We start from the raw sequence: 12,467 nt of genomic DNA, 5'->3' as shown, positions 1-12,467 counted from the left end.
TCACAACTCCACCAACAATGCGTTAGTGTTCCAATTTTCCCACATCTTCTCGAACATTTATCATTTTCCTGTTTCGTCATGTTAGCCAATATGATAGGTGTGATGTGGTACCTCAGAGTTGTTTTGATATGCATTTCTCTAATCAATAGTGATTTAGAGTATTTTTTCATGTGACTATAGACAGCTTTAATTTCTTCCTCTGAAAACTGCCTGTCCATATTCTTATAAATTTGACTCAGTTCTCTATAAATTTTGGAAATGAAGCCTTAATGAGAGACACTGGTTGCAAAACTTCTTTCCTAGTTTTGTGTTTCCCTTCTAATTTCAGTTGCATTGTCTTTGTGCAAAACAAAAACAAAAACAAAAACAAAAAACAAAAAAAACCCTTTTTAAAAAATTTAATGTAATCAAAATTATCCACTTTGTATTTGATAATGTTTTTATCTCTTCTTTGGTCATAAGTTCTTCCATTCTCCATAGATCTGACAGGTAAACTATTCCTTGCTTTCCTAATTTGTTTATAGTATCACCCTTTATGTCTAAATTGTGTACTCATTTTGACTTTACCTTGGTATACAGTGTAAGATGTTGGTTACATCTAATTTCTGAAATACTATTTTCCAGTTTTCCCAGCAGTTTTTATCAAATACGAATCCTCATCCCAAATTCTGGAGTCTTTTGGTTTATCAAAAAGTAGGTAACTAGAGTCACTGACTACTGTGTCTTGTGTGCTTAACCTATCCTACTGATCCATGACTCTTTTTCTCCTTTTTTTTAATAATTAACTTTGATAGACTTAGCTCTTCTCAGCAATGCAAAGATCCAAAACAACTCTTATGATGCAAAATGCTATCCACATCCAGAGAAAGAATCATGGAGTCTGAATGCAGATTGAAGCATATTATTTCCTTTTTTTTTTCTTTCTTGTGGTTTCCCCCTTTTTTTTCTTATTCTTCTTGCACAACATGACTAATGTAGGAATATGCTCAATACATCAGATTGACTGCCATCCTGAGAAGGGTGGAGGGGAGGAAGGGGGAAAATTTAGAACTCAAAATCCTATAAAAGTGAATGTTGAAAACTAAAAACAAATAAAGAAAAAAAGAAGAAAAATAAGTCTGTTCTTTCAGCCTGTAAATCATAGAGCTGTTCAGGTCCAGGAACAGGCCTCTCTTTTTGTTCCACAAGGTACATTGGAATCATTCCATTCATCAGGTGCTGGTTGAAACCAGAACAAAAAATAAATATACTATTAAATTAAACAACACCAAACAAAAGAGATGATATGGAGTAGGGGAGGGGGAGAGTTCCTAGAATGTCTCAGAGATTTGTGGCCACAGGTGTAGTACCCATCCTGGGCGCCACAAGGCTGGCACCCTACTGGAAAGCAGTAAAAACCCGGGGGGGGGGATTGGTAAAAATCACCTGGTTGGGACTAATGCCTCCCAGGTTTTGCAGTTTAGTCAGGAACTGATTTTTTCAAAGCCCCATGTTTTAATTTATGCAATCCAGATTACGGTGAAAAAAAAAATCTGGAATAAGAGCTTTGCCTTGTTCCCATGGGTAACAAACCTCAGGATGCTGAAGTTACCCTCAATTTTAAGGGCAGCTGGCCAAATGTCTCTACATTGTGGGCTCCAAACCTGCAGGTATTTAACTAAGTGGCAGAAATTGATCCAAGATAACCCCTATCACCATTAGCCACCTTGAAGTTCTTTTGATCAGGATAAAATAAATTACCTTAAGAAATATTTTGATGAAACTTGCATGAAAATTAAATATCCCAAATGGGATGCATTTAATAAACGGCTACTCAAAACCACCAAACAAGAAGACTCGAGTAACTTGGATTCCTTCAAGGAAACCTTAAATGGAATTAAAAAGAATGGGGAAAGGGTCAAAGAGATTTGTGACCTCCATAATGATAGTCAGAATTGTATTGCTCAATCTAAATATAAATCAGAGATATGCCCACATATAGGACCAAGGCATATCTCCCAGAAAAATGTATGTGCCCTCTCTGGGGAAGATTCACCCTCCTCACTCTAATGATGAAGAAGGGAAGGGGAAAAGGCTTGTTCCCAGACTGCCTCCTCTTTCCCCAGCCCCAAAGCCAAGCCAAGGAAGGGAGGAAGGATGGCAATGTCTATGTGAGGAGAGGAGAGAGTATCCTCAAAAGCTTCTCCCTGCTGACCTCTATGACACCCCACCCAAGACCTCCAAATCAAGGTTTGGGCAGGCAGGTAGCCCTAGGCAGGATCAGCCTTGGAGGAGCAGGTACACACATATACATATGCACATACACACACGGACACACATGATACTACTTACACACACACCACACAACACATGCATAAATGTATTTATGCTCTTTTGAACCCCAACCAATGCAAAAAAAATGAGCTAATCTGGGGTGGGAGGAGGTTCAAGAGAGGGTTGAAGAGGGGACAGAAAAGAATATAAGGCAGAGATGCTGAGAGGGAGCAGGATGGGAAATGGCAGGAGGAGGGAGTGCACTTACCTCATACAAAGTCATACAGGAAAATGTAGGAACTTCTGTATTAGGGTGGGGGAGAGGAGAAAGGTGATGTCTTTGGGGAGGGGAAAGGGAGCTTGTTAAGGGCAGGGAGGTCTCCAACCAGTTATGGCCCTCCCTCCATTCTCATGGGAAAAAGGAATCTCCTCCTCCCTCTCCTCCCCCACTTCCCCCTCTTTCCTCTCCTCCTTCACTTCTTCCATCTTCATCCCTTCTCCTCCCCCTCCACTCCCTCTCCCTCCTCCCCTGCCTCCTCCTCTTCCATCATCAACATTTCTCCTCACTCCCCTCCTCTTCCTCCATCACCACCTCTCCTCTCCTTCCCCTTCCCCCTCCCCTCCCCCTCACTACCCTCATTTCACTCCAGCACCCTCCTTCTTCTTCCCCTCCTCACCACTCCTCCTTCCCATCCCCTCCCCCCCCTCCCCCTCCATCAACACCCTCCTCCCCCTCATTGCCCTCCTTCTCTTCCATCATCAGCCCTCCTCCTTTCCCTCCTCTCCATCCTCCCCCACATCTGCCTACTGCCCCTCTTTCTCCTCCTCCCTCTCATCCCCCCTCCTCCCCATCCACCTCTCTTTTCCCGCTTCCCCCTTCCCCATACTCTTCCTGTAGCTCCATCATAACCCTTAGTCCTCACCCTCCTCCTCCCTCCTCCCCTTCTTCCACCTACTGGATTATCATCCTTTGACCTCCTCCCCCTGCTCCTCCTCTTCCATCATCACCCCTCCTCCTCCTCCTCCCCATCCTCCCATCCTCTGCCCAGTCCTTCCATGTTCCTTTCCCCCCTCATCCTTTTCCTCCTTCTCCATCATCAACCCCCTGCTCCCTCTTCTCCTCTAACCCTCCTCCTCCTCCTCCTCCATCATTGCTCTACTACCCCCTTTGCCCCCCTCCCACTGTTCCTCTTCTGCCTCTGCTCTTTTCCTCCCCCCATACTCTCCTTCATCCTCTTCCTACTTCATCACCCTTCAACTCCTCCCCCTGCTCATTGTCCTCCTCTTCCTCCCCTCCTCCATCATCACCCCTCCTACTCCTCCACTCTGTCTTCTACCTCCTCCTCCCTCCTCCTCTACCCAATGTTTTCCTCCTCCATCATCACTCCCTGATCCCTGTCTTCCTCTGCCTCCCACTCCACCTCCCCCTCTTCCTCCCTTCTCCCCATCCTCTTCCTCCAATATCACCCCTCCTCCTTCCCCTCCTTCCATTCAGCCTCCTCCCCCCTTCCTGCTCCCTCTCCTCACCTGCTACTCCCCCCTCTTCCCCCTCATTATCCTCCTCCTCCATCATTACCCTTCAAACTCCTCCCCTGCTTCTCGTCCTCCTCCTCCCCTTGTTCTCTCCTTCCCCTTCTCCTCATCATCACCTATCATCCTGCCCCTGCTCGCCTCCCTCTTTTCTCCCTCCCCTTTTCTTTTTTCTTTTCTTTTATATGTAATTAATTTATTTTGATTTATCAATAACCACTTCCATATGCTCCTGAGTTTAAAATTTTTCTCCCCCTTCCTCCCCACCACCCTCCCCAAGACAGCGCACAATCCAACATAGGCTATACATCCACATTCTCACTAAACATATTATCACATTACCAGAGCTGTAAGTAAAAATTAAAACCAATAGGAGGAACCATCAGAAAGAGGAAACAAAACTCAACAGAAAAGAAAAAAAAATTACATTCACAGTTATGATTACTATCTATGTGTTTTTCTTCATCCTTTATTTCCTCCTGTTTGTGCTTTTTTTTTTGCTCCTTTCTCCTTCCCCCCCACTACTGTTTTGTTTTTGACCACTACTTCCATCAGTCTCTCCTCCCTTCTATTATCCCTTTCCCTTTTCTTCCCCTTTGCCCTTACTCCTTCTTCCCTTCCTTCTATCTCCCCTCCCCTTTCTTTCCCATTTTCCTTCCTACTGCCTATATGACAAGTTAGATTTCTATGCCTAACTGATTGTTATTTCCTTCTTTAGCCAAATCCAATGAGAGTAATTTTCAAACAATGCTCATCCCCTTCCCTTCTTTCCCTCTGCTATATAGGATTTTCTGTCTGCTTCCTCCCTTCTCAGTACATTTTCTAAGATCAGACTAATCCACTTACTTGGATCCATTTAACCCACTTGATTAGATTTTTTTATCATTACATCAAAGTCAACTAATATCCACCCTCTTTATGTATATCCTTCAACATGGTGTATTAACAATACAGTTCTCAAGAATTGCAAATGTCATCTCCCCTTGTAGGGATGTAAACAGTCTGCCTTTATTAACAACAGTTTGTATCTTTCTATCCCATTGACCTTTTTATATCTTTCTTGAATCTTGTACTTGAAGATTAAATTTTTTGTTGAGCTCTGGTCTTTTTATGAGGAAGGTTTGGAAGTCTCCTATTTCGTTGAATATCCATCTCCTCCCTTGAAAAATCATGCTCATTTTTGCAGGGTAGTTGATCCTTGGCTGCAATCCCAGCTCCTTTGCCTTATTGAATATTATGTTCCACGCCCTATGGTCTTTTAATATAGAAGCTGCAAGGTCCTGAGTAATCCTGACTGTGGTTCCATGATATTTAAATTGTTTCTTTCTGGCTGCTTGCAGCACCTTCTCTTTCATCTGGTAATTTTGGAATTTTGCTATTATATTCCTTGGCATTGTCAATTTGGGATCTCTTTCAGGTGGTGAGCATTGTATTCTTTCTATGGTTATTTTACCTTCTGGTTCTAGGGCTTCCAGGCAGTTTTCCTTTATGATTTCCTGGAAGATACTGATCATGATTTTCAGGTAGTCCAATGATTTTTAAATTGTCTCTCCTGGCTCTATTTTCCAGGTTGGTTGTTTTACCTATAAGGTATTTAATGTTTTCATCTATGTTTTCATTTTTTTCTTTCTGTTTGACTGATTCTTGCTCTCTCATAGAGTCATTAGTTTCTATTTGTCCAATTCTAGTTTTTAACAGATTGTTTTCTTCTGTTAGTTTTTGTACTTCCTTCTTCAATTGGCCAATTGTATTTTTAAGGGATTTGTTTTCTTCAGTGTACTTTTTTTCCAGTTTGCCAATTGTGTTTTTTAGGGACTTGTTTTCTTCAGTGTACTTTTTTTCCAATTGGCCAATTGTATTTTTTAAGGACTCTTCTACCTCTCTCATTAGACTTTTAAAATCCTTCTTGAGCTCTTCTAAGAAGGCTTTTTGGGCTTCAGACCAGTTCATATTCCCTTTTGAGGTTGCAGATGTGGGTTTGTTGACAATGTTGTCTTCTTCAGAATTTCTGTCTTGATCTTAACTCTTCTCATAATATGAATGTATGGTATGTTTCTTTTTACTCATGGTTTCTTTATTCCCTGACCTTTAAAGAGATTGAGCTGTCCTGCTCAGGGACAGAGGGCACTGACCCAAGCTTCTTGTGTTGGGAGCCTAGGTCTTGGTTGCTGGCTTTGTGTGCTGGGGCCTCTTATGTTGGCAATTGGAGGCTGTAGGGTTTTGGCAGCTTACCTCATGTTGGGCTGGAATCAGCAAGGCTGGAACTTTCAGGCAATTCTAGGTTGCCTGCTTTTCCTTTCCTTTAGCTTCTTCAGCTCCTTTTAGATGGGTGCTGCAGGGTGTTTATCTGCCTGGGGCCCTTGCAATGCTGCCTCCCTTGCTTTTGCTAATGCACTAGGAGATCTTTGTAGAGTGCAGAGGAACCTGGTGATTTTCTGTGCTGGTTTCCACCATTTCTCCTGCCTTCACTGAGGCACTGGGAGGTCCAGGTGTTGGTGTTTGCCTGCTGTACCACCTGGGCTTCAGGATCTCTTCCTGGTTGACAGTTGGGGGCTGTAGGGTTCTGACAGCTTACCTGGTATTGGGTTGGAATCAGCAAGGCTGGGACTTTAGGAAGACTCTAGGTTGCTTTCTTCAGCTCCTTTCAGATGAATGCTGTGCTTTTATGCCTGGGGCCCTTTGTAGTGCTGCTTCCCTTATTTTTGCTGAGGCACTGGGATAAACTGTTTGCTGGGCTGTTGCACTGCTGTTCCATGTCTTTCTTCACGTTCAGTTTTTCTGGGTTTTTTTTTTTCTGGGCTGATATTTTCTGGCTTTTCAGAGGTTGCTAGGACAGGGTGAGAGCGACTACCTTTTTACTCCACCATCTTGGCTTTCAGAAGCAGAAGTAGAAACTTAATTTGTTGACAATGAAGATTGAAACTCAGACTCTGAAGAAGACAACAAAGTTAAAGCACTTACATCCAAAGCCTCTAAGAAAAATTTGAATTGAACTTAGGCCATGGAAGAGCTCAGAAAGGATTTTGAAGGTCAAGTAGGAGAGGTAGAGGAAAAATTGGAAAAAAATGAGAGTAATGCAAGAAAATCATGAAAAATAAGTCAACAACTTGCTAAAGGAGTTAACTAAAGAAAATAACAATTTGGGAACAGACTAGGCCAAATGGTAAAAGAGGTCCAAAAAGCTAATAAGAAGAATGTTTAAAAGCAGAATTGGTCAAATGGAAAAGAAATCCAAAAGCTTACTGAAGAAAATAATTGCTTAAAAATTAGAATTTAGGAAATGGAAGCTAATGACTTCATGAGAAATAAAGATATCATAAGAGAAAACCAAAATAATAAAAAAAGAAGACAATGTGAAATATCTCAATGGAAATACAACTGACCTGGAAAATAGATCCAGCACAGATCATTTAAAAATTATTGTACTACATGAAAGCCACATTCAAAAAAAAGAGCCTGAACATCATCTTTCACGAAAGTATCAAGGAAAACTTCCTTGATATTCTAGAACCAGATGGTACAATAGAAATTGAAAGAGTCCACCCATCACCTCCTGAATCAGATCCCAAAATTAAAACTACTAGGAACATTTTAGCCAAATTACAGGATTCTCAGGTCAAGGAGAAAATATTACAAGCAGCCAGAAAGAAATAATTCAGATCTCCAGGAGGGCAAAGGAACTAGAATTACAACCAAGAATAACCTACTCAGAAAAGCTTAGTATTATCCATGAGGGGGAAAATGGACATTTAATGAAATAGGAGAATTTCAAGCATTCTTGAGAATATACCAGAACTTAATAGAAAATTTGACTTCCAAATACAACACTCAGGAGAAGCATGAAAAGGTAAAGAGGAAAGATAAATCATAAGCTACTGATTAAAGTTAAACTGTTTATATTACTATATAGAAAGATGATATTTGTAACTTATAAGACTTTTCTCATTATTAGGGTAGTTAGAAGGAGTATATATAGACATAGAGAACAAGTTTGAGTTGAATATAAAGGGATGATATTTAAAAAATAAAATTAAAGGGTGAGAAATGAATGTACTGGGAGAAAGAGGAAGGGAGAGGTAGAGTAGGGTAATTATCTTACACAAAATAGGTAAGAAAACACTTTTATAGTGGAGAAGAAGATGGGGGATGTGGGGGCAAGTGAGTGTACCTTACTATCATCAGAACTGGCTCAAACAGGGAATAACATACACACTCAATTGAGTATAGAAATCCATCTCACCGTACAGAAAAGTAGGGAGGAAAGGGATAAGAGAAGGAGGGAGTGACAAAAGGAAGGGCAGATTAGGGAGAGAGTAGTCAGAAGCAAACAGTTTTGAGAAGGGACAGCATGAAAGGAGAGACAGAACTGAATAAACAGGAGGAGGAATGGGATGGAGGTAAATACAGTTAGTTTTTCACAGCATGACTATTATGGATGTGTCTTACATGATTCTACATGTATAACTTATATCGCATTGCTTGCCTTCCCTGTGAGGAAGTGGGGTGGAAGGAAGAAAGGGAGAGAATTTGGAACTCAAAATTTAAAATGAATGCTAAAATTGTTTTTGCATTTAATTGGGGGAAAAAAACTAAATAAAAAATATTAAAGGTATGACCATTTTTGCTTTTGGCAGAGGAGGAGTGGGTCATTGAACATGAGTAAGTGGAGGAACTGAGGTGTTAGGGTGTTTGAGGGATGATCAGTATGTATGTTGAAATCCCCTATCATAAAGTCAGGAATTGGGGAGGAGAAAAAGAGTATGAGTCAGATACTGAACACATTGATGAAAAGAAAAAGTAAAGAAGTTCACATTGAGTGGCCACAATTTTATCCAGGAAGAGAATCAAGATCTTCAGATGAGAGGTCAAAGAGGATATGTAGGCAACTTGAGCAAGAACAGAGGAGAAGGAAATAGAAGGTTTGTAATAGTTGCTGTGGGGAGTGAGAGAGGGAATCATTTAGGGAAGAATAAAGTAATTTACTGCCTTGCTGGAGTGAAGGCCAAGTTGAAGTTGGATAACATAATTTTTTGTCTAGGCAAAGGGGTTAAATTACTTGTTTAGGGTCACAGAGCTAGTAAGTGATAAGTGTCTGAGGTCATATTTGAGCTCAGGTCCTCCTGATTCCAGGGCTCATACTCTATCCACTCTGCCACCTGGCTGCCCCTGATAACATGATTTTGTAATGTGTCTAGTTAGTGCACTTGTGACATTTCCTCCCAGTTTCATTCAGTAGCTCATGAGGAACAGAAAAGGTTTATGATGGGAGTAATCTTGGGCTAAAGTTTGAGAAGAAAAGAGCAAAGGGACAAAAAATTCAAGAGCAGAAAACACCGTAGAGGTGAAAAGGCTGTCTCTTTGTTTAAGAGTTTAGGAGTAAACTGAAATCAGAGTGTGGGTAATGGCCTGAGAAATACTGAATGGTAGTGAGATTATAGTCATGATGAGGAAGATAAATATGTTCAGTAGGGATGAAGCAGAAGGAGCAGTGGAATAGGAGGTTATGGAGAAAAGGTTATGGTCAAGTAGGGGATTGTCAGGTTTCTAGTCAAGGAAATAGTGTGATAATGGCAAAATCTAGTTTGTAATCATGCAAAGTGTGTCTGAGGGGGAGTGAAGTAGAAGATCATGGGTCTTGAGGAGACTCAGACAATGGCAGTTGAGGGAGAACCTGAATAGATATTAAAGTCCTTAAGTAAACCAGTTGGTCAGGAAAAGAAGATGGCAAACCAAGTGTTAAACTCCTTTAGAAATGAGGAAGAATGACCCATGGACTGGTATATTACAGTTACCATAATTTTGATTGGGTGGAAAATTTTAACTGAATGGACTTTGAAACAAAAGTGAACTGAAGGAAACCAATGAATAGCAAGGAGTTTTCTGCCTGCCTCTCTAGGAACCGCATGAGAAAGTAGGGGGAGTGAAAGTAAACCCATGTTGGAGAGGAAAATCAAGGATTCAGTGTAGTCAGAAGGAAGCCATGACTACATGAAGGTTGATAGATGGGAAATATATGAGGGGAAAAGGTGCTGAATGAACAGAAGTATGTTCAATGTGGAATGGCAATTGCAGAGGATACAGTGGAAAGGGTGGCCAAATTGGATTGGAACATGAATGGGATCAGACTGAGGGAAATGGAAATGAAAGAATATGAAGAGGGACTGCAGACAGTTTTCTCTAAATGTCCACATTTGCTTTAAATGTCCACATGTTCAGTTTACTTTAGCAGAACAGAATAGAAGTTATAGGGGTAATAGTTGGTGGTGGATGGGGAAGGAAGCTCAAAGGCTCCAAACATTGATGCAAATATAGCTCAATAGGGCCTGAATCTTCCATTAACTGAGAGACAACAGGAGGAGATAGAAAGAAATGTATTGGGCGATGTGGGATATTGCTATGTGGAAGTCACACAAAGAAAAAAATATGGGGCATGGTGGATGTGAGTAAGCTGAAAGACACAATCAACCAGGGACTCTGAAGTTATATGTGAGTAAATGATGCCATTAAGGAATGTTGTGATAGGAAAAGAAGATGGATTAGTTACATGGAAAAATAAAAGTCTCTCACTGGGTAGTCACTGTGCTCTAATAATACCTTGGTTATTGCATGAATGGTCTGGGAAGAACTCCAGAATATTGTGCAAATGTCTTATAAAAAACTTTGTGGAGAATATGGACAATAATTGCACAAATGGACAGGCCTGGATGGATTATGTTCTGCATCACTGACAAAACTTCCAAATGAATGAGATTATAAATTCACGTGAGCATTTGAGTAAGAAAAGCAGTCATCTACTAAGTAACCTACTGTAAAGCCTTATCTACATGTGGAGGTGACATTGATATCTTAAATGCTATTCCAATGTAATATGAGTTCTGGCAGATCTTATGTTCTATGATTCTAGGTCCAATCAAACCAGAAAGACTTTGATTAAGACCTTCACAATGGAGAGGTTTATCAACAATAAGTCAGGTACAAAATGAGGATTGATTTTGGGGAGCTGTCACAGCTATTCAAAGATCATTTCCTTATGTATGGAGGTATTCTTATTTGGAATAATAGAGCAAATACACACTCTTAAAATCAATTGACTAATAAGACTTCATAATCTACCTACTTTGTGTAAGGCACTATATTATGTGCTAGGGATCCAAAGACAGAAAATTAAATAGTGTTTGTCCTGAAAGAACACATATCCTTTTGAAAGAGATAAAATATCCATATACAAATAAATGTAAATTAAATACAAGAGGATTTGGTGGATGAATTTGACCTATAAGTTAAAAAATCTTATGAAGTAATGACATAGCATAAATAAAAACATACAGAGATAGGAGGGAGCCTAAAAAACCTTTGGCAGACTGTTGGAAATCTGTATTTCTCACAACACCTTTTTATTCAGTTCAACAAATCTCCTTTGTTTGAAGAAAATACAATCTTTCGTATCATGTCCATGAAGGCTTGTTTCACTTGCTGATTCCTTAGGCTATAAATGAAGGGATTTAACATGGGGGCTACTGATATATTAAGCACAGCAACTCCCTTGCTCAAAGAGACTCTGTCCTTTGCTGACGGTTTGATGTACATGAAGATGCAGCTACCATAAGAAATGGAGATAACAATCATGTGAGAAGAACAGGTGGAAAAAGCCTTTTTCCTCTGACTGGCAGAGGGGATCTGCAGAATTGTCTGGATGATATATATGTAAGAGAGAATTATTAATGCCAGTGTAAACATGAGAGTCACTGTAGCCCAGGAAATGCCCATTGTCTCTAAGAATTGTGTATCTGTGCAGGATAGTTGTAAGAGGGGAGAATAATCATAGGTGAAATGGTCAATTATATTATCAGCACAATAGTCAAGCTGCTGCATAAGAATAATTGCTGGGAAGATGATCATAAATGAAACCCACCATGAGCAGAACACAAGCAAAGTGCAGACTCGGTTGCTCATGATGGTTGTGTAATGCAGGGGTTTGCAGGTGGCAACGTAGAGGTCATAGGACATGGCCACTAAAAGGCAAAATTCAGTTACTCCCAAGAGAATGAAGAAAAACAGCTGACCCATACAGCCATTGTAGGAAATGATCTTATCCCCAGTAATAATGGTGCCCAAGAATCTGGGGACACTGGCAGTTGTAAAGGAAATTTCCAAGAAGGAGAAATTCCGGAGGAAGAAATACACTGGGGTCTGGAGGTGAGAATCCAGCAGGGTGAGGATGATGATAGTCACATTCCCAGCAATGCTGAGTATGTAGGCCAGTAAGAGAAAGAAGAAAATGACCATTTGAAGGTCTGGGTCATCTGACAATCCCAGGAGGATGAACTCTGTCACATGTGTGTGATTTTTCATGTTTGTTTTCTCTCTTCTTTAGTACATCTATAATAAAGAGAAAGCAGAACTAAAAAAAGAAAGAAACAGAAAACTTATATATGGGCTATACTTGAAATGGAGCAGGGATGAAATATTAGAATTAGTATTCATTCAGTCACTCAAACATTTTTTTAAGTTCCTGTTTTGTTACTTTAGTGGGTATAATGAGGTTACAAAGGTACGTAAGACATGTTTGATACTTTTAAGGACCTTAACACAATTGGGAAATACGTACGAAAATAAAATGCAAGGTAAAATGTCTTTAAGTACTATATGCCTCCAAATGCAATAAGGACTTTCTTTTCCTGCTT

The 12,467-nt window shown here is 40.4% G+C and overlaps 1 protein-coding gene across 1 annotated transcript; it reads right to left on the bottom strand.

Moving 5' to 3' along the window:
- Positions 1 to 11,181: 11,181 nt before the first annotated feature.
- On the bottom strand, positions 11,182 to 12,162 carry LOC110203010 (olfactory receptor 6C1-like). The gene has a single exon (XM_020979448.2). It carries the CDS (start codon positions 12,133 to 12,135, stop codon positions 11,182 to 11,184), a length of 954 nt encoding a protein of 317 aa, XP_020835107.2. The 5' UTR covers positions 12,136 to 12,162.
- Positions 12,163 to 12,467: the final 305 nt, after the last annotated feature.

The sequence above is a fragment of the Phascolarctos cinereus genome, unplaced genomic scaffold (assembly GCF_003287225.1).
Source record: "Phascolarctos cinereus isolate Bilbo 61053 unplaced genomic scaffold, phaCin_HiC Scaffold_1;HRSCAF=81, whole genome shotgun sequence".
Classification (NCBI taxonomy): domain Eukaryota; kingdom Metazoa; phylum Chordata; class Mammalia; order Diprotodontia; family Phascolarctidae; genus Phascolarctos; species Phascolarctos cinereus.
This window is presented reverse-complemented; position numbering and strand designations above follow the sequence as displayed.

Bases quoted from the DNA above. Each gene is read 5' to 3' on its own strand.
- LOC110203010 (XM_020979448.2), bottom strand. From the start codon at position 12,135: ATGAAAAATCACACACATGTGACAGAGTTCATCCTCCTGGGATTGTCA.